The 26,750-nt window shown below is 44.2% G+C and overlaps 1 protein-coding gene across 1 annotated transcript; it reads left to right on the top strand.

Moving 5' to 3' along the window:
* Positions 1-627: 627 nt before the first annotated feature.
* LOC115179616 (multidrug resistance-associated protein 4) lies at positions 628-25,977 on the top strand. Its single transcript, XM_029741248.1, has 30 exons — positions 628-923; positions 2,643-2,753; positions 4,108-4,228; positions 4,386-4,610; positions 5,154-5,243; positions 6,217-6,380; positions 7,694-7,819; positions 10,989-11,238; positions 12,013-12,120; positions 12,849-12,938; positions 13,553-13,744; positions 14,344-14,438; positions 14,517-14,603; positions 16,551-16,647; positions 16,876-17,085; positions 17,801-17,938; positions 18,068-18,105; positions 18,222-18,328; positions 18,484-18,630; positions 18,800-18,879; positions 18,992-19,142; positions 19,222-19,341; positions 19,494-19,604; positions 19,771-19,871; positions 20,133-20,480; positions 20,615-20,704; positions 20,830-21,002; positions 21,756-21,861; positions 24,919-25,053; positions 25,247-25,977. Exons 1-30 carry the CDS (start codon positions 850-852, stop codon positions 25,331-25,333), a joined length of 3,972 nt encoding a protein of 1,323 aa, XP_029597108.1. The 5' UTR covers positions 628-849; the 3' UTR covers positions 25,334-25,977.
* Positions 25,978-26,750: the final 773 nt, after the last annotated feature.

Genomic DNA, 26,750 nt, shown 5'->3' with positions numbered 1-26,750 from the left:
ATAAATCGTCAACCCCGTTATTTTATTTGGCACAAAATAGGCACTTAAGTGCCAAATATTTAACATTTTGAGATGGGATTTTTTTTTATTACGCTGATGACAGAATGTTAACATGAGGTGAAATCTAAAGTTTTTGGGGGACTAAGTTACACTTCTCAAAAGGCACTGAATTGATGGAATGACCTTACTAGTTTGCAGCAGTATGTTTGTTGTGTTCATGTTCTCAACAAACCAATGCCTTCAAGTGTACCGGGTGGTTCATGAACTCGAAGTTAGCTCCAGGTAGAAGTTGCCCTTAGAGTCAACTTGACTCTATTCCTAGAAAGGATGTAGCATGCAGTACTATATATTTACATTTTGGACATTACTGAATGAGACCGCTGCTGTGGATTGCCACCAACTACTACATTTCCACCGCTCTTTTTTCCATTAGTTACCACAGCCACAAAGTCAAAATGGGCTTTTCGTAAAAGTTCATGAGAACCAAAATCTGCTTTTTGGTCTTAATTTACGGTTAGGCATAAGGTTTGGTTAGTAGTGTGGTTAATGTTAGCGTTAGGTTAAAAACACATTTTAAGAAGATACATTTTCGAAATAGGCGGGGATTATGACTCTGGTAACTAGTGACGAACCAGTTTGGCGCTAGCTAGCGCGTGGCGTGCCACAGCACAATTCCGACTCGAGATCAGTGATTGGCTGTCTTTTGTAACCTAGCCTAGTACCATGTGCGTGCAACCAAGTTACACAACAGGAAATAAAGTAACCGTTTTGAAGAGCGGAGGTAGCAGACTTTGTCGCATCTCACGCGTGGAAGTTGGCCAAGCCTTTGAATAGTGTCAGCAGGGAAATATGGAACCGGTAAAAAAAGATGCGAAGACGAATCCATCGGCAACAGCTAATATTTTCTCCCAGGTATTCTTCTGGTAAGTCAACAACCTTCGCCGCCGGGTTATTGAAATAAAGCTGAGCTAGGCTCTACAGGTAGTCGTTATAGTGTTTACTGAAAGTGGTACTATTAGGCTATTCGAAACGTATTCGGTTAATTTTAGTTTGAGGGGTTAAACGATTTGCTGTGTAATTAAATTAGGTATAACGTCATAATGTACACTTATAACTCAAATCACTAGTATGGTTTATCACAACGTGCGTTTTACCCATGTAATTCGATGGTTTTCCCCACCGTGAAATCACAATTTCCGGTTGATTCATTCAGTCTTGGATTAAGGATGACGCCAAGTAAAATTCCAGTAATTTATGAATCAAGAATATTGTTTGCGCAAACTAGGCTGTTAATCGCCATCTCATTTGTTTCGGATACACTCAGATGTAAACCCCTGCGAGAAGAGAAAGGATGGATGCCTCGTTTTGACTTGAATGAGACAAGCTGTGCTTTATATTTACATTAAAGACGTACTCCAGCGATCTTTAGACATTTCCTGTTGAAAAACAATACCCCACCACCACCACGTATAAATACAGTAATATACAAATGGGTAAAACAAATGTTTTGAGCAAAATCGTTTTTTCTGAGTGCAAATGAGCTGAAAAGGAGGCTGGAGTAGGTCTTTAAAACAACGTTTGCTAAGGCATTTGCTGACAATTTGCTGACATTTTACATGCACAGTGCACACAGTTGGGTACTCAAGCATTTACAGTAAATGCTTTTTACAAAGACATGCTACCAGTAGGCCTATGTCACAAATAGAGTGATTGTCTACTGCAGTGGGGGCTTGGAGAGGTAGTGGGAGATGAAGAATAAACAACTTTTTTTATTTTTATAAACTCAGTCAGGCTTTCAACTTACTCTTGAAAGTTGTAATAGTATAATGCACAAGGTGTAATTTTGAAATTGGGTAGTGCATCATCAGTTCCTCTTGTCTTTGCAGACCTTAAGAGTTATTTATAACTTGTCAGAAATGTCCAGGTGATGTTCACCAATTATGAAAGTAGTCATCGGGGAAAACATTGATAGCTACATATCGGGATATTATTTTTGATGATGTATCGTTTTGACTATCCCAATATTTTTGTGCTAGTTTGCTGTACCAAATCCCCAGTATTTGTCCTTCATAGCTTGTTTTCCATCTTTTTAAATAGGGAGCCAATTCATTTCAGCACTTTTATTTCTATGATGGATCAAAACCTGTTTTCTCATTGCTCTCTTGTCCCTCTGCAGCAGACATATGAAGAGCAATATGTTTGGAACATCGAATCGCAATAAAATCACAGTATAGAATCACAATATATATCATATTGGCACCTAAGTATTGGGACAACATCGTGAGGTCCCTGGTAATTCCTAGCTCTAGATGAAAGGGGGGGCATGGGTGAAAAAGTTTAGGAAGCACTGGTCTACTGCAGGGTTTCCCAAACTTGGTCCTGGGGCCTTCCTGAGTGCATGTTTTTTCTTTTCTTTTTTTTCACTAGCACTACAGTGATTTCAAATAACTAACTCATCATCAAGATTTTATTATTTGAATCAGATGTGTAGTGCTAGGGGAAAAAACAAAACGTGCACCCAGGGGGGGCCCCAGGACTGAGTTTGGGAACCCCTGGTCTAGTCCCTGCTCATCCTGAATGTAACACTACATGTATTAAACACTTCTCTTCATCTCTACTTCTTCTCTTCCCTTTTTCGTTAGCTGGCTAAATCCTTTGTTCCGCATTGGATACAAACGGAGGCTAGAGGAAGATGACATGTACAAAGTGCTTCCGGAGGATGGATCTGAGAGACTGGGAGAGGAACTACAGAGGTATGGCAAACCTATAATTCTGAACTAAGCCAGAAGTAGCCTGTTGAATTGTGGTTAATTAAGGCCAAATGGAACGTAAAGCGGAATGGCCTTCGAACCAGTTGCTTATCGCCCATCTGAGGATGTTTATACTCCCACTACTATACACCAAGCATATCACGAAAGCCATATTCTGTTGGCTGTTTACCCTTTGATAAATAGATGGAAAGGAGTTGCTGCATTTAACATGTCATTGGTAATATTTTACAGGCTGCCTGTCCTGCCTGCTTTCAAGGATGGTTATGAAATAGCTCAATAAAAGGAAGCATGTAAATGAAGAAATGAGAGAAATATGAGAAAATAAACAAATGTTTCAGCATTTCACCAAGACGTTGTCTAGATTCACCTATCCAACCTGGCCCCAGGGCAATTTGTTGGATTTGGAATGTACATTTGTATCCCTCCATTTATTATGATATGTTACCTTACAAATGGAATAACGGTCGTACCACATCATACAAATTGGATGACTGAATGTATCAAGCATCTTGGAGGATGTATAGTATTATACATCTTGCTCTGAGGCCGTATAGTATTATACGTCTTGCTCTGAGGCCGTATAGTATTATACGTCTTGCTCTGAGGCCAGGCTTCTTGTTGCGTCATTAGCATTTGTGGCTAACGTTAGCGGCTAAAGCAGCAGGTTAGGAGTATTAACTTAAATTCTCCATACCTGTAAAGTAGAGGTTAGGGGAACGGTTAGTTAAAATGCTACAGTTGTCCTCGACGCGACTAAAACATGCAACCTTTGAGTTGCTGGACGGACCCGTTCTCCCCGACCAACCACCCAACTTTTGTTTCTGTCTTAAGTAACCGGACCATTATTCCATACGCAACGTAGCATATCATACTAAATGGAGGTACACAAATTGAAATAAAATATCCTACGTCTGTTAAATGTTGTCAAGCTGACCGATCTGTTGTCTTTGTCCAAACGGGGGTGTCAAACATTGGAGGGGGTCCAATCTGGCCCGCAGGTGGTTTGAATAATAAAAACTCCTTGTTTTTGCAGGGAAAACGACCTCGATATATGTTAAAATGACAAATCAATGTAGTTACTTCAGAACTATTTAATGGTGTTCCATGTGTGATCTATATCACTAATTTAAATGTAAAGAAATGGCTGTACCAATCCTAGATTGTGCAATTGTATCACCACATGATGCAATGCAGAATTGAACATCCAGGTACCTATAGGGATTCCTTGCGTCGTCGGTCCTCGCCTCCTTCTCAAAACTCATTGGAGAGGACGTGAGAAATCAAGTCATTTCAATTGAGATTCTCCCATAGTAAAAGGAAAGCCGTCTTTCCACAGGCACTGGGACCATGAGGTGCAGAAGGCTGCTAAAGATCTCAGGCCTCCCAAACTCACCAAAGTCCTCATCAAGTGCTACTGGAAACCCTACGCAGTGCTGGGGATCTTTACTCTTATTGAGGTATGTAGAAAAACAACATGATTGTGGAATACTTACCGGTACCCTGCCCTGCTAGGGAATTTCAATGATATCTTAGCCATATGTTTATATATCAAGCTGTGGATTCACCTCATATCCTCTGTTGTATTCTCTACCTCTTCTCTTGTTCCCCCAATAGGAGGTGATTAAGGTGATCCAGCCAGTGTTCTTGGGAAAGTTGATCCAGTACTTTGAGAAGTACGATCCTGATAATATGGACGCACTATATGAGGCCTTTGGCTACGCTGCTGGTGTCTGTCTGTCCACCCTGATCCTGGCCATCACGCATCACCTCTACTTCTTCCACGTCCAGAGGAGCGGCATGAAGATGCGAGTAGCCATGTGTCACATGATCTACAAGAAGGTCTTTATAAGAGACACATGCCTACACACCTTTTTTTTTCTTTCTCAAGGTCGTTTCTGAACTTGAACTCGGCTGACTAAAGGATGAGTCTCTCTCTCACACACTCTCACACACGTCAAACTCATTCCAAAGAGGGCAGAGTATCTGCGGGTTTTCGCTCCACTCTTGTACTTGATGAATTAAGGTCACAAATTGGTAAGGAACTCCCCTCACCTAGGGCAGTATTTCCCAACCCTCTCCTCAGGGACCAACATACGTTTCACATTTTTGTTGTAGTCCTAAACTTGTACACCTGATTCAATTAGTCAAGGGGTTGATGATTGATAGAGTAATTTAATCAGGTGTGCCTGTTTAGGACTACAACAAAAATGTGAAGCGACTAGTGGTCACTGAGGAGAGGGCTGGGAAACCCTGCTCTAGGGTATGTCTGCCTTTCCAAACTGACGTGTAGGTATTTTCTTTTGTATTGTGACAGTGACAAATCACTTGGTGTTATTTATTGAGTTTGCAATAATTAACTTGGTAATGTCTGTGTCACCCCAGGCCCTGTGTCTCAGCAGTGCAGCGATGGGAAAAACAACCACAGGCCAAATAGTGAACCTGCTATCCAACGATGTCAACAAGTTTGATGAGGTATGAACCTTGTAATACATAAGGGTATTATATATATTTTTCTGATCACTTTGCATATTGTTGACTTGGTCTAATAGCAACAGTAGAAAAAAGCGGTTGAAAATTAACCTGTACTTTTGATCCACTGTGCAGACACAGACCCAATCCAATATCAGCTCTGTTACTTCAACCCTGGAAGGTTGCATAAGTCGCACAAGGCTGACTGAGTTGTTACTTTGACTGGCACCATGCAGGTTAACACTTGAGTTTAATTTTGATCAGTGTGCTGACACCTGGGGTGAAAACGTAACCTATTTTGGCATCTAAAGGGATCTGTTTCTTGGTGACAGGCTGAGGTATAGTACTGTGCATTCTGATAAAGGTCAGTCACAGGCTTCTCCAGGCACCTGGCAGACAAATTAACATTTGAGTTGTTACTCCAGTGTTTTCCAATCCTGGTCCCCCAGTACCCCCAACAGTACACATTTTTATTGTAACCCTGGACAAGCACACCTGATTCAACATGTCAACTAATCATCAAGCCCTCAATGAGTTGAATGAGGTGTGTTTGTCGAGGGCTACAACGAAACGGTGTACTGTTGGGGGTACTCAAGGACCACGGTTGGGAAAACACTGCCCTACTCCACACTACTGTTTTGATGCATGTTGTGGTCAATGATTCAAAGTCAAGGAAAGATGCTGCTACAGTTTACTGTTTAGAACATGGCTGAATGGAACGTACACAGTCCGATTCAGTGACTGTAGCATCAAACTACAGTGTAGATGAAGCAGCCATGTTGTAGATGTAACACAGAGGTCTAGAACTCATGGCCAGTGAATTACGGGCCACTGCAGGCCCGTAAGTCACTGGTGGCCCGCGGGTGGGAATTTGAGACAACTGATGTACAATAATCTTCCAAAATCCTGTTGTCACTGTCACCCAATGAGTTCCAACACATGATTCTTCCCCCCCCCCCCCCCCGCTTGGTTACAGGTGACTATTTTCCTGCACTTCCTGTGGGTGGGGCCGCTCCAGGCAGCGGCCGTCCTGGGGCTGCTGTGGGTGGAGATTGGCCCATCATGCCTCGCGGGCATGGCCGTCCTCGTCATCCTCATGCCAACGCAGACCATGTTCGGAAGGCTCTTCTCCAAGTTCAGGTAACACACAATGTAGATAGGAGTTTGAGCTTAATATTTTTCAAAACAAGCAGGGAGTTCATTGAGTGCCTTCCTCCTTTTCTTGCCCAATATGAAACCCAATGAACATACCAATGGCTTTGTAAACTGATCTTTGGCCTGCTTTTAGCGTGGCCCCTATGAGGACGTAACCCTAGCGTGGCCCCTATGAGGACGTAACCCTAGCGTGGCCCCTATGAGGACGTAACCCTAGCGTGGCCCCTATGAGGACGTAACCCTAGCGTGGCCCCTATGAGGACGTAACCCTAGCGTGGCCCCTATGAGGACGTAACCCTAGCGTGGCCCCTATGAGGACGTAACCCTAGCGTGGACCCTATGAGAGCACAATTGGCAGTCTTGTCAATAAATCAGGTTTGTCTAAGAAATGTATAGTGGTCTTTCTTTTTTACCTAATGCAGGGATTGTCAACTAGATTCAGCTGTGAGATTTTTTCTTTTCTTGAGCAGATAGTCAGGGGGCTTGAACACGATTACAAATCATTTGTAGACTGCAAATTGACCGCAATAAGCCCAAGCAGATATATTATTTGACTAAATCATAGTAATTTCAAACCTTACTTGCATATGATAGCTGCACGCCCTCCAGCAGGTATATCTCACTGGTCACCCCCAAAGCAAATTCCTCTTTTGGCCGCCTCTCCTTCCAGTTCTCTGCTGCCATTGACTGGAACAAACTACATAAATATCTGAAACTGGAAACACTTATCTCCCTCACTAGCTTTAAGCACCAGCTGTCAGAGCAGCTCACAGATCACTGCACCTGTACATAGCCCATTTATAAATAGCCCAAACAACTACCTCTTCCCCTACTCTATTTATTTTGCTCCTTTGCACCCCAGTATTTCTACTTTGCACACTCATCTACTGTCAAATCTATCATTCCAGTGTTTTAATTGCTATATTGTATTTACTTCGCCACCATAGCCTATTTATTGCCTTTATCTCCCTTATCTCACCTCATTTGCTCACATTGAATATAGACTTATTTTTCTACTGTATGTTTATTCTATGTGTAACTTTGTTGTTATGTGTCGAACTACTTTGCTTTATCTTGGCCAGGTCGCAGTTGTAAATGAGAACTTGTTCTAAACTTGCCTACCTGGTTAAATAAAGGTGAAATAAAAATAAATAAAATGATTGTATACAAATGTGTCTCTATTAATCGTGGGAATACTTTGGAACAGATTTCCAAAAATAAAATCACTTGGAGCTGGTGTTTTTACAGTCTTATGTTCAACAATAAAAAAATTGCTCAGAAGTGTCCTTTCCTTGCAGGAGTAAAACAGCTGCCTTGACTGACAATAGGATACGCACCATGAATGAAGTGGTGTCTGGAATCAGGATCATCAAGATGTATGCCTGGGAGAAGCCCTTCTCAGCACTGGTCAATGATGTCAGAAGGTAAAAAAAAAAGTATGGCATTGAAGATTTTGAACTGATCCCACTGCACAGAACAAAGTCAATATTGAAAGAGTGTTAAATTTGTAGATATTGTTACTGTAATAATGCTTACTTAACAAGCGCTATTGTCCAAGGCCCATTACAGATTGCGAAATGTGTTATTTCCAAAATTCTGCCATCACCCATGATTCAATTCAGCTGGTTATCCTGTTAGGATTGCTGACGCGAGTGACGGTCCCATGATGTGTTTTAACCAAATACCTTCCTCTTATTTTTCTGTGATGAGGAATCGACACCAACAGTAGCTTCTTGTGATGTTGTAACGATGTTTAAGGAAATTGTCAAACACACTAACTACATTCATGTCAGTCTCCTGAGGGTTTGTCCAGACATTTTAGATAAGCTTATCTAGTACTTTGTGCCAAAGTAACACTGACACAAATGTATAAGTTATACAAACATACAGTTGTCAGTCAAATCGACTGAAATCCTAGTGATTAACCCTTTTCATTAGGCTTGGGTGGTATACTGGGGTATTTTGAAATACCCACGGTATGATTTTCAATACTGTCAATATATACCTAGAGGCCAATTTATTAGGTACACCCATCTAGTACCGGGTTGGACCCACCTTTTCCTCTAGAATGGTCTGAATTGTTCAGAGATTAGAACCTTTGCTCAATTAGTATCAATGGACCTAACGTGAGCCAGGAAAACATTCCCCCCACACCATTACAACACCGCCACCAGCCTGTATCGTTGACACCAGGCAGGATGGGGCCATGGACTCATGCTGCTTATGCCAAATCCTGACTCTACCGTTGGACCAGGCAATGTTTTTCCACTCAATTATCCAGCGTTGGTGATGGCGTGCCCATTGGAGCCGCGTCTTCTTGTTTTTAGCTGATAGGAGTGGAACCCCGGTGTGGTCAACTGTTGCAAGGACCGAGGAGTTGTGTGTTCTGAGATGCCGTTTTCCACACCACTGTTGTACTGCGCTGGACCGAGGAGTTGTGTGTTCTGAGATGCCGTTTTGCACACCACTGTTGTACTGCGCTGTTCTTTGCCTGTTTGTGGCCCCCTGTTAGTTTGCCTGATTCTTGCCATTCTCCTTCGAGCTCATCAACTAGCTGTTTTCGCTCACAGGACTACCACTGACTGGATGTTTTTTGTTTGTCACACCATTCTGTGTAACCTTAGTCACTGCCGTTGCTGAGATACTGGAATCGGCCCACCTGGCACCGACGATCATACCATGCTTAGTCTCTTAGGTCACTCACTTGGCCCATTCTAAAGTTCAATGTAACAGTAACTGGATGTCTGTCTGCCAGCCATGTGAATTACTGTCGGGGTGGTGTACCTAATAAACTGGACACTGAGTGTATGTATATTTTTTTACAAATAAATACCTGCAGTCATCTTGTGCACTAGGTTAATAGATAAAGCAGGTCGTGTTCTTCATTTCGCCTCTTGCTTCGTTTTTTTTCTCATTATGAAGCCCTGCCCCAAAGCAGCTGATTGAGCCAATCATGGTATGTTTGTTTACAAAGAGCACCGAGTTAACGGAAGCTTTCGTGACGACTGTTGTCCAGTGCAAGAGAGGTGATCAAGTTACGCTTGAAGTTCACAGCTGTTTGCCAGCTAAATATCTTATAGCTAGCTATATGTTTAACTATCTACGACGTACCAAACAAATTATCTCCAACTCAGGGCTCCAGCTATGTATTTGGTTTGCTAAGTGGCTAGTCTGCAAGATCAAGCTTCTTGGTTACAGCAGAGACAATCAATCCACTCCTGGATCAAGAACCCTGCTGTCTAATATTTGTTTTGTGTGCAGCAAACCTTTGGACATAGTTCGACAGCTTCATGAGCTGGGGTGTCTGCCCTTGCAATTTGTTTATGTTGACTTGCACTTGTTCGCAATTAGCAAGCGTCCGCTATGGGAATACGCTAGTAATTTGTAAACGTTTTTTTTTTTTTACTGTTTGAAAAATGGTGCCCCCTTGTGTGCATTGCCAGGAACCCCATACCCCGGTATGATACAGAAGCGGTATGAAAATTTGGATACCACCAAACCCTACTTTTCATAACCACCACTATTGCCTGGTGTGGTATTGCTAGTGGGCCTCTGACACACAACCACCATGTACACTGAGTGTACAAAACATTAAGGACACCTGCCCTTTCCATGACACAGACTGACCAGGTGAATCCAGGTGAAAGCTATGATCCCTTATTGATGTCACTTGTTATATCCACTTCAATCAGTGTAGATGAATGGGAGGAGACAGCTTAAAGAAGTATTCTTGAGCCAATAGATTCATGGATTGTGTATGTGTGCCATTCAGAGTGTGACTGGGAAAGACCAAAGATTTAAGTGCCTTTGAACGGGGGTATGGTAGTAGGTGCTAACGCTGCTGAGTTTCACGCTGAACCGTTTCCTGTGTGTATCAAGAATGGTCCACCGCCCAATGAATTGAGGCTCCTCTGAGGGCAACAGTGGGGTGCAACTCAATATTAAGAAGGTGACCTTAATGTTTTGGACACTCGGCGTATACTACGATGTCCTAAAATGGACAATGGATCACAGAGCTGGCATAAAGCCACTGGCATGTTAACAGGTGTCGACAAGCTCTGTCACAGCTTCTCCACCTCAGAGCTGTGACATGGACCTGTTACTACTATCCAGTCATAAGGTTGTCTAAATCTCTGTCACCTGCCTGTTAGTATAAGGAGAACAAGGTGCCCATGGTTCTTCCCAGTGATAAAAATACTCAATCTGAGCAATTTATAAAGGGCTACATAAGGATTCCTCGTGCAGTGGTTCATAATGTGACTGAGTGAATCTGTGGTGCACATCAGCCCTGTTTGAATTCTGGATAGCAACAACCTCTCCTCATGCAACAGGACAAGCCCTGCTCCTCTACTTTTTAATATCCACACGTGTTTACACATACTCGCAGGGCTAAGATAACAGTGGCCAGATAAACCAACAGTCATCAAAGCCATGTTATCAGTGTGTCGTCTTCCTGGTTTTCATGTCAATCATGTAGTATCCTCATGCATATTTATATGCAGACTTGTTTCTCTGTGGTGTCATATTTGTTGAAATGCTTCCTGGGTTTGTTTTTGTTACGGAACACCTCTCTCTCTCTCATTCTTCCTCCAGGAAAGAGATCTCCAAGATCATGTCGAGCTCCTACCTGCGAGGTCTCAATATGGCCTCCTTCTTTGCGGCCAGTAAGATCATAGTCTTCATCACCTTCACCGTCTACGTCCTCCTGGGGAACACCATCTCAGCCAGCCGGGTGTTTGTGGCCGTGTCTTTGTACAGTGCCGTCCGCCTCACCGTCACCCTCTTCTTCCCCTCGGCCATAGAGAAGCTGTCTGAGACGCGCATCAGCGTCCGCAGGATCAAGGTATAAAATACATGTGAGCTTCTGAGACTGCAACCATTTTTAAGGAGTTTCAGTATTTGTTTGTTGTATCATATGGTAAAGTTACTGGGAAGCACACAGCATCTGTAGTATTCCAAGGTAGAGATGCTGTGACGCATTGTCCCTCGTTAAAAAGAAACCGTGTGAAATGAAGATGTAAAAGCAGCTAAGCGCTCATGTGAATCATCACATTCTTTCTTGGGTGGTTTTAATCCAGCAACTTGTTCTGGTTATTGTGCATTACTGTATGCATTATCTCTGACGTAAGTATTATCTCTGTGTGAACCATACAATACCAGAGCTCTCCTGAGGTTGTGCAAGGCTCGTCTTCTGCACGTGTTGGCTTCTGACAGTGCAGGTGTCGTCTCTGCGCTGGGTTCCTTTTTAGTTAATTTTAGATGTGCTGTGCTGACAGTTGCCTGGATGCCAATGTGAAACACAAGGCCCGGCTCTGGCTGACCCCCTAAGACTCATTATGTAATCCTGTCACGTTATCATGCTTTATGATCAGTGACTGTAAAATCATCATGGGACTTATCTGAGCCACAGCCAGGCTTTTCATTACTGTATGCCATCTGATTGTTAAAAGCCAGGGACGTAACAGGCATCGTTGCTATCAAGATCTTCAAGTTAAATGTGTCATCTCGATCCAACACGATTGTAAACAAAGCCTGGCGTCCGTCTCGACGCGGTGGTTTTGTTAACATGATGAGACATGGCTGTATATCACTGGTTCTCTCTTGTTTCCGCTCTCAGACCTTTCTCCTGTTGGATGAGATTGTGAAAAGCAAACATGGATTCCTCCAGGAGGAGAAGCAAGAGCCCAATGTGGAGATCCAGGACCTGATTTGCTACTGGGACACGGTGAATGTTCAACCACTGCCATTTAGACTCCTAAATACAGCTACAGTGCTGTTTACTGCTATCTCACACACACCTTTATTATAGCTTGATGCTACTTGCCGTGTGTGTATACAGTGAGCTCATAGTATTGGGACAGAGGCAATTTTGTTGTTTTGTCTCTACTCCAGCACTTTGAGCTCACTGTATACACACAGATACACACTCCACATTTTAAATATTACTATGAGGTTAAGGTGCAGACTCTCAGCTTTAACTTGACGGTATTTTCATCCATATCAGGTGAACCGTTTAGAAATTGCAGCACCTTTTTGTACATAGTCTTCCCATTTTAGGGGACCAAAAGTATTTATAAACAAATTCACTTGTGTATTAAAGTAGTCAACAGTTTAGTATTTGGTCGCATATTCCTAGCACACACTGATTACATCAAGCTTGTGACTCTACAAACGTGTTGGATGCATTTGCTGTTTGTTTTGGTTGTTTCAGATTATTTTGTGCCCAATAGAAATTAATGTTAAATGTCACTTATTGTAAATAAGAATATAATGCTTTTAAACACTTCTACATTAATGTGGCTGCTACCATGATTATGGCTAGTCCTGAATGATTTGTGAATAATGATGAGTGAGAAAGTTGGATAATACCCCCAAGACATGCTAACCTCTCACTGTATTACAACTCTTATAATAAAGTCTAACCTGAAATGTCCCCTCTCTCACTCTGTACAGAGTCAGGACGCCCCGTCTCTCCAGAACCTGTCACTCACAGTAAAGTCAGAGCAGCTTGTCGCTGTCATTGGACCTGTGGGGGCTGGAAAGGTCAGAGGTCATGTTTCTTGGTGTGCCAGCCTATTACATCACTGTGTGAGGACAGCAAGGCAACTAGAAATATTATTTTTCTACCGTGTGAATCAGAAACGGGTATTGCAGGATTTGTAAACATTGAGGTTTTCTTCTCTGACTGTGACAGTGCCTTTCTTTGTGTACACTGAGTTTACAAAACATTAGGAATACCTGCTCTTTCCATGAGACTGACCAGGTCAGTGCTATGATACCTTATTGATGTCACTTGTTAAATCCAATTTAATCATTGTAGATGAAGGTGAGGGGACAGGTTAAATAAGGATTTTTAAGCCTTGAGACATGGTGCCATTCAGGGTGAATGGGCAAGACAAAATATTTAAGTGCCTTTGAATGGGGTATGGTAGTTGGTGCCAGGCGACTGGTTTGTGTCAAGAACTGCAACGCTGTAGGGTGTTTCACGCTCAAGAGTTTTCCTGTGTATCAAGAATGGTCCACCACCCAAAGAACATTTAGCCAACTTGACATAACGCTTTCGACACCTTCAATATTGAGAAGGTTTTCCTAATGTTTTGTACACTCAGGGTATGTTCTTATCAAGCTCACCTGTTCCCCCTTCAAATTTCCCACAGTCTTCTCTGCTCAGCGCCATCCTGGGGGAGTTGCCTCACGACAAAGGGGTGTTGAAGGTCAAAGGTCAGCTGACCTATGCCTCCCAGCAGCCCTGGGTGTTCCCCGGGACCATCCGCAGCAACATCCTGTTTGGCAAAGCGCTCCATCCTCAGAAGTATGAGAAGGTCCTGAGAGCCTGCGCCCTCAAGAGGGTAAGACACACTGAATGGAGCTCATGGTATTTAACGCTGGGAGATTTCTAAATGCAAGGATTGAAGCTCCATTGAGACCGTCGGATCTCCTGAACTTTGACTGCAAAGAGAACCAACACCTTGGTTTCTAGGTGGTACGCCTTCCATCAGAGCTGTCAACACTCGTACATGAACACATACACACTCTGTCCCCTCTGCCCTATTGAACACAATGTGAGACTAGATTCATGCTCTGTCCCCTCTGCCCTATTGAACACAATGTGAGACTAGATTCACGCTCTCACAACCACATCCCATGAAACAGACATCTGCTCTACAAACACACTTCCTCTTTGAACGGAGGACTGGACTTTCAGCCACACATTCACTTGCCATGGAGAACACTTCAAACACACTGTGATCTATAGTGAGTGTCACTTCCCCAGCCGTGCACTCTGTAACATTAACACAGTCCTCTTTCACTGTGTACAAACTGCATTCCCTCTGTGTGTGGAAGATCATGTCCTGCACATAGTCATTATGGTCCTCCTGTTTGAGGGATTGTGATGGTTGTGGGTCCTATTAACCCCTGTCGTCTCTGTCGTCCCTTCTGTGTTCAGGACATGGAGCTGCTGCCAGACGGGGACCTGACAGTGATAGGGGACAGAGGAGCCACCCTCAGTGGGGGACAGAAAGCTAGAGTGAACCTGGCCCGGTAAGACCACAGCTCCACTTCATACCAGAGTAGAAATGAGTTGAGGTACATTCTTGTTACAGCCTTGTTGTGTCTCAGGGCTGTGTACCAGGATGCTGATATCTACCTGCTGGACGACCCTCTAAGTGCTGTGGATGCTGAGGTCGGGAGACACCTGTTTGAACAGTGAGTGAACCACAGTTTCAGCTAAACTGTTTTTAAAAATATATATTTTTTTATACACAACTGAATAGTGACACAATACACTGCTAGAACTTTGCTCTCAGTACACCGTCTCAACATGACTGTAAAAGAGCAAAACGATAAACACAAACCGACTTGGCACACACTGGTTGTTTCCACGTCATTTCAATAAAATGGCGTTGAACCAATGTGGAATGGATGTTGAATTGACATCTGTGCAAGCGCATCCATTTTGCAGCAGCATAATCCTCACTCTCCTTGTCCTTATAAGGGGTCACGGGGATTGCCACAGGGTAGCTCACCAAGTCTAAACAAGATGTGCTACTGTAACATTGGCTAAGCAAGGACATTACCTCATTGATTATGAGCAAAGCATAGAGCAATGTATTCCTCTTACTGAAGCATGTAAAGCAGTGAATGAACTACTGACATACTGAAGCATAAACTGGAATATGTACAGTACTTCCACTATTGTTCTGGGGCGTTATGAAGCATTCTGTTCCTGTCTCCCAGTCCTTTGTTGGTGGCTGGTGATTTATCTGGCAGGGTAGCGGAAAGCCTGGAGCGCTCTATTCCAACCTCCCTGAGGTCTCCATCAAAGCAGCCCTAGCCTCTGATCACAGTGAGGGTAGGAAGGCAGGAAAAGGAGTGGTGCTGCTGCCACTGTCAGGCACACAATGGCAACAGAGCCCTACTCTACCTCTTCCTGTCACATGATATGGTCCCCTGGAAAGTGTTCATAATGGAACCAGCAGGGCAGTGATGAGCAGTGGGCAGCACGTTTACTGTGCAGGGCTCACATGTATAAAAAGCTATAACGGTTAGAACAGCTTTCAATAGCATTGTAAGTGTAAATCTGTGTTTTTGGTGTGGATGCTGTCACAGACCTGCCAACATTCACACATTTTTAACTACCAACTATGCAATTCTGTCCATGTACGAGATATGAGTTAAAAGTATCCAGAAATGAATAGGGCCTGAATTGATTTTAATAAATACATCCACTGAGTAAATCATCCCGATTCTCGAGCTGCAACACACAGACATGTATGGAGTTTGTGTCAACAGATATGGCGATTTAATACATCATTATTGGACGTAGCTACCCCGCGTCTGCCCCTCCTCCTGTTTGATGTGATGCTGAGTTTGCCGACTTGTCATCTGTACGTAAACACATGGACAAATCCCTTTTTGACCCCGTGTGTTGTGGAAAGGTAAACACTAATGGTTTCAAGCTAACGTTAGAGAACATAAGATGGACATTCAGTGGGCTCTGAAGTGCCAGCAGTTCATTTGCTAGTGAAAGAAATGAAATGCAAATACGAAAAGTAACTGGTCGCATTTATGCGAATGTGATATGCATTTAATACTGCGTCCCATTAGTTGTATTTTCCACGTAACATTACGAGGATCACGCAACCTGATAGACTGTAATTATCAAAAGTCAAACATCTTGGCATTAAATGGAGTCGGGAGTTTAGAAGACTGAGCGATAAAGAACGAGTGAGTGTCTGGTATTCGCTATAGAGGAAATGCTTCTAAAATGCCTTTGCACTAGATTTGAGATTTGATCAATTTTGAAAATCTGAAATGATGTATGCGCTGCAAAGAAATCAAATAGGCACCTTGACCTAGGCTGAAACAGCGGACTCTTCTAGAGAACAGGGTTCAGATTCCCTTTGTGGTAGCCTACTAAAGCTTTGTGTAGCCAGCCAATTTTTTCAAAATAATTTTGCTTTTGTTGTTTAGGAACCATGTCTAAAAAGCCAATACTTGTGAGCTGGCCCTAGTGATTGTCACCTCTCAAACAGGGCCAATCTCCAATTTGCCGGCCCCATCTGGTACTCTAAAAAGTTGGACAGGGTTGGCAGGTCTGCTGTCATCTCAGACTGATCCTCTGTCTCCATGTGTATTTCCATGTGTGTCCAGGTGTATCTGTGGTATTCTGAAGAATAAGCCCCGCATCCTGGTCACCCACCAGCTGCAGTACCTCCAAGCAGCCAACCAGATCCTCGTCCTCAAGGAGGTGTGTTCAACATTCCACACACACTTTAAGACTACATAGGAGCACACATGCACTACCCTGTGCTCAAGTTAATGCAGGACCTGCACTGCAAGCGGGGGTGGTTGTGTTACCATGGGTTACACTGTAAACAAAGTTGGTGTAAACACATGTATAAATGCAGACAGACTTATACATTACATTCAAACTCCAGATGTTTGGTGGGGTGTGACTTTCGTGTGTCTGTTTCAGGGTCACATGGTGGCAAGGGGGACGTACAGCGAACTCCAGCGCTCTGGGGTCGACTTCACCTCCCTCCTGAAGAGGGAAGAAGAGGGGCCACAAGCCCCAGGGGTGGAGACTGAAAGCCGCTCGCCATGCAGCCGCACCCTCTCGCAGAATTCAGTGGTCTCCCACACCTCCTCCATACGCTCTGTTAAAGATGGAACTGAACAGCTTCCGGTGGGTCCCGCCCACTTCCGGTCCAGTCCTTAGATACAGTCACTAGGAGCATTTTCACTCTGCCCCTGATATTTTGTAGCAAAGCAGTGAGTGAAGAAAAAGTTACCTGTGCTTGCTCTTTTTGTCCACAAGGCAGTGCGTACATCAAATCAAATTCAAATCAAATTTATTTATATAGCCCTTCGTATATCAGCTGAAATCTCAAAGTGCTGTACAGAAACCCAGCCTAAAACCCCAAACAGCAAGCAATGCATGTGAAAGAAGCACTTTTAGTAAAAGTTTGCCAGACAGCAAAGTCCGTCATATCTCAGACAGCACTGACCCGATTTTGACTACACTTGGGTGAATGATGTCTTGCCATAGAAATCCGGCATTTACACAATTACACTTATTTGGCCCGGGGGGGGGGGGGGGGGGGGGGGGGGGCACTGCATCATTCGTGGGGGACAGTGTTTACTGTTGCCTTGTAATTTTAGTAGAAGCTATGCAAGACACAGCAAAGTACATGTTGTACTTTCCTTTAAAAAAAATAATTAAAGTGAATTTGTTTCTTATTGACATGCTCAGATTCCCCAACACAGGGGTTGTGTAAGTTCTCAACTTCCCTCGTGCTTGAACCTTGACATGATATCTGTGCACCGTAATGTTATTTTATTTGCAGTGGCTTTAATGAATAACCCCCAATAAAGCATATGGTGTTTGTGTGTAACTGCAGACAGAGCCTGTCCAGACCGTAGTCGAGGAGAGCCGCTCGGAGGGGACCATCGGCGTCGGCCTCTATGTCAAGTACCTGAAGGCAGGCGCCAACATCCTGGTGTTGATAGGAGTTGCATTACTCCAGTTCCTAGCTCAGGTAATGACATCATAACCTCAGTACAACTACATGGTCAAAAACAGCACTAGTAGTGTGGAAGAAAGTCAATCTGACGACGACTTCGTTAAATGATATCGGTCTAGTCACATACTTATGTTTTGTGTGCAGGCAGCATATATTCTGCAGGACTGGTGGTTGGCATATTGGTAAGACATTTTTAATTTCACTGTTCATTTCCAGTCATGCAACTGTCATGATACCCTTTTAACATGCTGTGTTGGGACCGGCTCTCTGCTTTAGCTCTGTCTCCTCTGATTTACAGGGCAGGAGAGCAGGAGAAGCTCAACGTTAACGGCACTGTGACCATCCAAAATGGTGTCAACGTCACTGAACAGCTGAACCTGGATTTCTACCTCGGCATTTACGCCGGTGAGACAGTGGAAACCCTACTCGGGGAGTTGTTTTGCTACTCCTAGAATAGTGTCATGAAGGCTTTTTCTTCCTCATAACCTTTTTGTGTCTGTCTGTGTTACAAAATGTGCTTCAAAATGTAACATCCTAAAATGGAAAATCTGTGTGTTCAGGTTTGACTGGAGCAACTCTCATCTTTGGCTTTGCCAGGAGCCTGGTGATGTTCAATGTGCTGGTGAAAGCTGCTCAGTCTCTGCACAACCGCATGTTCAACTCTATCCTCCGGACACCTGTACGCTTCTTTGACATTAACCCAATTGGTGAGCCATAAGCCAATGCTCAAACTGGAACACATAGGGAAAGCGATTTTCTGTTGCCACAGTTTCTGTGATGAGAGATGCTACATTGTTTGCTTAAGGTCAAACATTATCTGTAGACAAAGAAAGAAAAGTCTTTAAATTCCTGGTCTTGTCTTCTGTTGTGTCCCAGGAAGAGTCCTCAACCGCTTCTCTAAGGACATCGGCCAACTGGATGCGGCCTTACCTTGGACCTTTGTGGACTTCATTCAGGTGAGCCACGACACATTTTGGCCGGTCATCTTCACAAGGTATTTACTATTCGATCACCAGTTAACCTGTTCCCTCTCCTCTGGTTATGTCTTTGGGATGTTTTCCTGAGTAGATATTCCTGCAGATCATCGGTGTGGTCGCTGTAGCGGCCTCCGTCATCCCCTGGATCCTCATCCCATTGGCTCCTCTTATCATCATCTTCCTGTTCCTGAGACGCTACTTCCTGCAGACGTCACGAGATGTCAAGCGCCTGGAATCCACCAGTGAGTGCCAGTGGCCTTTTTTTGCTCAATAGTCTGCGTGCACATGGACAGTAATCCTTAACGGTGTGTCTCTCTGCAGCTCGGAGTCCAGTCTTTTCCCACCTGTCCTCGTCCCTCCAAGGTCTGTGGACGATTCGAGCCTTCAGAGCCGAGGAGCGATTCCAAAATACCTTTGACGCTTATCAGGATCTGCACTCAGGTGGTTGTCCTTTTCAATGCTGCCTTACTTCCGTTTTGTTTGTCTCAAATGGGTCTAAGTACATTGATGGAGAATAACATGTAAACATTGTACCCAGTCTCCGCTCTGTGCAGTCTGTTCTATAGGAATATAACTGAATCAGTGTCCCTCAGAATCCTGGTTCCTGTTCCTGGTCACCTCTCGCTGGTTCGCCGTCCGCCTGGATGGCATGTGCGCCGTCTTCGTCACCATCACCGCCTTCGGCTGCCTTCTGCTCCGAGACCGTAAGGGACAACGGCACACAGAGCCAACACAATTACAGAGTACACTTGGGCTGAAGGAGGTTATGAAAACTGCAGCTTGTTGCCAGACCAGACCTAGAATAGCAATGATTGATTGAGCATTGGGTCTAACCAGTGTCCTGTTTGTTTCTCCTCCGGGCCTTGTTAGAGGTGGAGGCTGGATCTGTAGGCCTGGCGTTGTCCTACGCTGTGACTCTCATGGGGATGTTCCAGTGGGGGGTACGGCAGAGTGCTGAGGTGGAGAACATGGTGAGACAACCAGATATGTAGAGGAACACCTGTATTTACAGTCAACCCCTTCTTCAGAGATGCTACATGCTTTACAAACCCACCAGACAACTTAGTCTGGAAATATGAACAGGACAGTCTGTCTTGGGTGGCTGGAATTTGGGCCTGCCTTCCTGGATGGCAGTGAGCTCACCCCCAATTATGTATTGGGCTGCTTAGAGAAGCCATGCTAGGACAAAAGCCAGGCCTGTTTGACTGACATGGTTTATTCACCGTCCTCAGATGACGTCAGTGGAGAGGGTGGTGGAGTACACAGAGCTGGAGAGTGAAGCACCCTGGGAAACCCAGAAGCGTCCTCCTCCTGAGTGGCCGAGCCAAGGCCTCATCACCTTTGACCGGGTCAGCTTCTCCTACAGCTCAGACGGACCAGTGGTCCTGAAGGACATGAAGGCCATGTTCAGGCCCAAAGAGAAGGTTGGCATCGTGGGCAGGACGGGTGCGGGGAAAAGCTCGCTGGTATCGGCTCTCTTCCGCCTGGCAGAGCCAGAGGGCAGGATCTACATTGACGGAGTTCTGACCTCCGAGATCGGCCTTCATGACCTGCGCCAGAAGATGTCCATCATACCTCAGGTAGCTACTGTTGGTGGGTCTTCTGTGGCTGCTCTGTCCCTTAGTCCTTCTGAATGTAGTAAAGGCTCCTAGTTCAGATATGGCTCTGTTAGAGCTTATTAAATTTTTCTGTTTGTGGCCCCTCTGTTCTGCAGGACCCTGTGCTTTTCACCGGCACCATGAGGAAGAACCTGGACCCTTTCAGCCAGCACACAGACGAGGACCTGTGGAACGCCCTCCAAGAGGTACTGCTCCTCAGACTCCTATTGATACAGTAACGGGATATACTCTCACGCATTGACACACAGGTTAATGTGTGTTTTTGGTGGCATTGATCAGGGTCTTACTCCAGTAACTGTTTCCTCTCCAGGTCCAGCTGAAGTCTGTGGTGGAGGAGCTGCCCAATAAGATGGAGACGGTTCTGGCTGAGTCGGGCTCCAACTTCAGTGTGGGTCAGAGGCAGCTGGTCTGTCTGGCCCGAGCCGTCCTGAGGAAGAACCGCATCCTCATCATCGACGAGGCCACGGCCAACGTGGACCCCAGGTACAGAGCTGCCTCTCCCATACACACGTGCTGCCATGGAGGACCTCCTGTCTGTCCTTTAGAGCTGAGCAGCAGAGGCAGCCTTCCCTGTAGCTCAGTTGGTAGAGCATGGTGTTTGCAAACACCAGGGTTGTGGGTTCGTTTCCCACGGGGGGCCAGCACAGAAAAAAAAAAAAAAAAATGTATGAAATGTAATGTATGCTTTCACTAACTGTATGTCGCTCTGGATAAGAGCGTCTGCTAAATGACTAAAATGTAAATGTAAAGGCAGCTGATATGCTTTAATGCTGCATTCATAACCAAGTGGGAAGGTGGTATTTACCACTTATGACTGGGAAAATCCACTTGAATGCCCCTCCAACTAGTAATTACTAGTGGGGAAACTCGTCTATCATCCTGACTTTTCTCACATGCTGACCTCGCCTACTAAGGAAATTCTCGATAACATTTGACAGTTAAATGAAACAGTAAAACCGTACTTAAAAATAAGTAAAAAGCAATTTACTAATATGGTTTTCGAACACTTATTTGTTCAGTCATGATAGCTGTAATTTTTGTTTGATGCAGCCTGTTGTCAATTAGCCACTCGTCTTTTCTCAATTAGTTGAAAGCATCCAACAGGTAATTACCACCTTCCCACTTGGTTATGAATGCAACATAAGACTGGGAGGCATCTAGTAGTAGAGGAAAGTGTGAGTGTGTTTCTTCCTCCCAGCTGAGTGTGTCCTCCCTGTCTGTGTCCTGGCTCTGTAGAACAGACGAGTTGATCCAGAAGACGATACGAGACAAATTCAGGGAGTGTACCGTTCTCACCATCGCCCACCGCCTCAACACCATCATAGACAGCGACCGCATTCTGGTGAGCTCTCGAGTTACCCAGTTGGGTGATCATTGTGTATCTGTCTACTCTAGAGTATATTTATTTATTTATTTATTTATTTATATATATATATATATATATATATATATACACACACACACACACACACACACACACTGCTCAAATAAATAAAGGGAACACTTAAACAACGCAATGTAACTCCAAGTCAATCACACTTCTGTGAAATCAAACTGTCCACTTAGGAAGCAACACTGACAATACATTTCACATGCTGTTGTGCAAATGGAATAGACAACAGGTGGAAATTATAGGCAATTAGCAAAACACCCCCAATAAAGGAGTGGTTCTGCAGGTGGGGACCAGACTACTTCTCAGTTCCTATGCTTCCTGGCTGATGTTTTGGTCACTTTTGAATGCTGGCGTTGCTTTCACTCTAGTGGTAGCATGAGACGGATTCTACAACCCACACAAGTGGCTCAGGTAGTGCAGCTCATCCAGGATGGCACATCAATGCGAGCTGTGGCAAGAAGGTTTTCTGTGTCTGTCAGCGTAGTGTCCAGAGCATGGAGGCGCTACCAGGAGACAGGCCAGTACATCAGGAGACGTGGAGGAGGTCGTAGGAGGGCAACAACCCAGCAGCAGGACCGCTACCTCCGCCTTTGTGCAAGGAGGAGCAGGAGGAGCACTGCCAGAGCCCTGCAAAATTACCTCCAGCAGGCCACAAATGTGCATGTCTGCTCAAACGGTCAGAAACAGACTCCATGAGGGTGGTATGAGGGCCCGACGTCCACAGGTGGGGGTTGTGCTTACAGACCAACACCGTGCAGGACGTTTGTCATTTGCCAGAGAACACCAAGATTGGCAAATTCGCCACTGGCGCCCTGTGCTCTTCACAGATGAAAGCAGGTTCACACTGAGCACGTGACAGACGTGACAGAGTCTGGAGACGCCGTGGAGAACGTTCTGCTGCCTGCAACATCCTCCAGCATGACCGGTTTGGCAGTGGGTCAGTCATGGTGTGGGGTGGCATTTCTTTGGGGGGCCGCACAGCCCTCCATGTGCTCGCCAGAGGTAGCCTGACTGCCATTAGGTACCGAGATGAGATCCTCAGACCCCTTGTGAGACCATATGCTGGTGCGGTTGGCCCTGGGTTCCTCCTAATGCAAGACAATGCTAGACCTCATGTGGCTGGAGTGTGTCAGCAGTTCATGCAAGAGGAAGGCATTGATGCTATGGACTGGCCCGCCCGTTCCCCAGACCTGAATCCAATTGAGCACATCATGTCTCGCTCCATCCACCAACGCCACGTTGCACCACAGACTGTCCAGGAGTTGGCGGATGCTTTAGACCAGGTCTGGGAGGAGATCCCTCAGGAGACCATCCGCCACCTCATCAGGAGCATGCCCAGGCATTGTAGGGAGGTCATACAGGCACGTGGAGGCCACACACACTACTGAGACTCATTTTGACTTGTTTTAAGGACATTACATCAAAGTTGGATCAGCCTGTAGTGTGGTTTTCCACTTTAATTTTGAGTGTGACTCCAAATCCAGACCTCCATGGATTGATAAATTGGATTTCCATGTGATTTTGTTATCAGCACATTCAACTATGTAAAGAAAAAAGTATTTAATAAGATTATTTCTTTCATTCAGATCTAGGATGTGTTGTTTAAGTGTTCCCTTTTATTTTTTGAGCAGTATATATTATTAAAATGTTTTTGTTTTTGAAAGAAATCAATTTTCTGTCCTTTTAAAATAACATCATTGATCAGAAGTACAGTGTTGACATTGCTAATGACTATTGTAGCTGGAAACGGCAGATTTTTATTGGAATATTTACAGGGGCCCATTATCAGCAACCATCACTCATGTGTTCCAATGGCACGTTGTGTTAGCTAATCCAAGTTTATAATTTTAAAAGGCTAATTGTTCATTAGAAACCCCTTTTGCAATTGTTAGGACAGCTGAAAACTGCAAAACTGACCTTCTTTAGACTAGTTGAGTATCTGGAGCATCAGCATTTGTGGGTTTGATTACAGGCTTAAAATAGCCAGAAACAAAACTTTCTTCTGAAACTTGTCAGTCTATTCTTGTTCTGAGAAAGGAAGGCTATTCCATGCGAGAAATTGCCAAGAAACTGAAGATCTCATACACCGCTATGTATTACTCCCGTCACAGAATAGGGCAAACTGTCTCGAACCAGAATAGTGGGATGCCCCGGTGCACAACTGAGCAAGAGGACAAGTACATTAGTGTCTAGTTTGAGAAACAGATGCGTCACAAGTCCTCAACTGGCAGCTTCATTAAATAGTACCCGCGAAACACCAGTCAACGTGAAGAGGCGACTCCAGGATGCAAAGAAAAAGCCATATCTCAGACTGGCCAATAAAAAGAAAAGATTAAGATGTTTCTCAAACTAGATACTCTAATGTACTTATCCTCTTGCTCAATTGTGCACCGGGGCCTCCCACTTTCTATTCTGGTTAGATCCAGTTTGCGCTGAGATCTTTCTGAGTTTCTTGGCAATTTCTCGCATGGAATAGCCTTCATTTCTCAGAACAAGAATAGACTGACAAGTTTCAGAAGAAAGTACTTTGTTTCTGGCTATTTTAAGCCTGTAATCGAACCCACAAATGCTGATGCTCCAGATACTCAACTAGTCTAAAGAAGGTCAGTTTTATTGCTTCTTCAAAATCAGCACAACAGTTTGATGTGTTAACATAATTGCAAAAGGGTTTTCTAATGGTAAATGTGCCTTTTTTTAAAATTATAAACTTGGATTAGCTAACACAACGTGCCATTGGAACACAGGAGTGATGTTTGCTCATAATGGGCCTCTGTACGCCTATATAGATATTCCATAAAAAAATCTGCCGTTCCCAGCAACAATCGTCATTTACAACATTTAACAATGTCTACACTGTATTTCTGATTCATTTGATATTTTAATGGACCAAAAAAAGGGCTTTTCTTTCAAGAACATTTCAACGTGTGTCCAAGGGCTTGTCAGGTCCTTTTTGTATCCCTAATGATAGACCATAGATGACTTACTATAACTTGATTCTGTTCCCAGGTTCTAGACGCGGGTCAGATCCACGCATACGACGAGCCCTACACCCTACTTCAGAACCCTGATGGTATCTTCTTCAAGATGGTCCAGCAGACAGGCAGGCAGGAGGCCGTTGCCCTCCTGCAGTCAGCTAAACAGGTAAGTAGCATACTGACTCAAGAGTATGTTCACTTTACTCTCCCACTCTGTTCTCTGGCAGTGAAATAGCTTACTGTTCAAAGTGACATGCTACCACACAGATGTGTGGGAGTTGTGTTCTTGTGCATCCACCACATACCTCTGACTTTTCGGGTTGGTGTACACTAACACCAGTTGTCTCGTCTTGATTCAGGCATACAACAGCCGGAGTCGTCCCAGTACGACCAACGGAGGGGTCGGAGTGGACGGCAACTTGGTCATCTTTGAGACGGCCCTGTAACAGCCTGGAGGAGGCTTTGACTATTGTTTAAGCCTGGAGTACTGCTCCTCAGAGTTGGCTGGTACTGAAGTCCCATGGTATTCTCCAGTCTACAGAGATCAACAGTGCCTTATCACCCTGCAAAAACTCAATTTGGACAGGAAGCTGCGAAGAGGTGGAACGGTTTGGTCCAGTGTGCCATAGGCTGAGTTGAGTCAAATCCACTTATGCAGTTGTAGGGATTTTTCCCCAAGCTAAGAAAGTTGGGATGGGGAAACACTAAATGTTAACTGTCCCTTATTTATTTATCAAACGAACATGCAGTAACCAATCGATTTTAAAGGAATAACCATCGATACCCATGACAATTGATTGTGACTTGACTGATAAATATTTTTGCCAGACTTGTGTACACAATTTACAAGGGCCAAAATTTGAGGACTCTTTCCTTAGATTCATTTACATGGCCTATTGTCTGGTTGACAGTATAAACTACGTAATGTAGTTTTAGTGCCTTCATTTTTTGCAGCAGCAGTTTTAGATTAGTCATCTTTGTATAATTCATATTTATTAAATGTGGTAATGTGTATTCAATGTAAAAACGTAAGTTATTTAGCCATACCAAATCAATCTCATGTAAAATGTAACACTTATTTGGTACACCACTGATTTGCCTATTCTTTTACAACTTATTTGCACCAGCAGCTCCAAATGCATTATTTACTGTAGTCACTGCATCAAATGGGGCTTGCCAATGTCTTCTGAAACTCAATACTCGGGTAGTTCGAATATGAATCCCACTAAATATTTAGTCAAAGGGCAAATTGTGCTGATACTGTCTGGGAGTGGCCTGAGTGAGGGGGGGAAACTGACAATTGGCTGATTGGCAGAGGTTTGGAACGCTCTAACTAATTTACCACATGGTGACTTCACCATGGAAGGCCAAAATGCTCCTGAAATTTCAGCCTGTGTTTTCAAACAGCTCTTACACTACATAATTTCAGTATTACTCCAACCTCAGTGTGGAAACGTTTTATAAAACAGGAAAATCACATGACTGCACTGGGTTAAGAAATGGTTCGTCATGTAGATTAGAAATGTGAGGAATATTGAAAAACAAGTCGCACGCCGGATTCGAACTGGCAACCTAACCTAGGAAAGTCACGTTTGACTGCACTGGGACTTGAAATGGCGTATACAGCAGCTTTTCTCGCTTGTAATTGATAGAATTGACTGTGCCTTTTTATATTCAGCATTGATCCTCAGGTCTTCTCGGATGAGTTTACTTCAATGAATATCACTCACATTTCTAATTGATTCAATCTGTAGTGCAGAAGATTCCCCCCCCCCCCCCCCCCCCATTATAGCATGATTGAAATGCAAAGGCTATTTCTGATTAAGCTGCCGTGGCGTTTACCTTGAATACAGTCTACACGAA

Source organism: Salmo trutta, chromosome 39, assembly GCF_901001165.1.
Source record: "Salmo trutta chromosome 39, fSalTru1.1, whole genome shotgun sequence".
Classification (NCBI taxonomy): Eukaryota; Metazoa; Chordata; class Actinopteri; order Salmoniformes; family Salmonidae; genus Salmo; species Salmo trutta.
This window is presented reverse-complemented; position numbering and strand designations above follow the sequence as displayed.

Coding starts and splice junctions, on each gene's coding strand:
- LOC115179616 (XM_029741248.1), top strand. CDS start 850: ATGGAACCGGTAAAAAAAGATGCGAAGACGAATCCATCGGCAACAGCT. Junction 924..2,642: donor TTCTCCCAGGTATTCTTCTG/GTAAGTCAACAA, acceptor CTTTTTCGTTAG/CTGGCTAAATCCTTTGTTCC. Junction 6,381..7,693: donor AGGCTCTTCTCCAAGTTCAG/GTAACACACAAT, acceptor CTTTCCTTGCAG/GAGTAAAACAGCTGCCTTGA.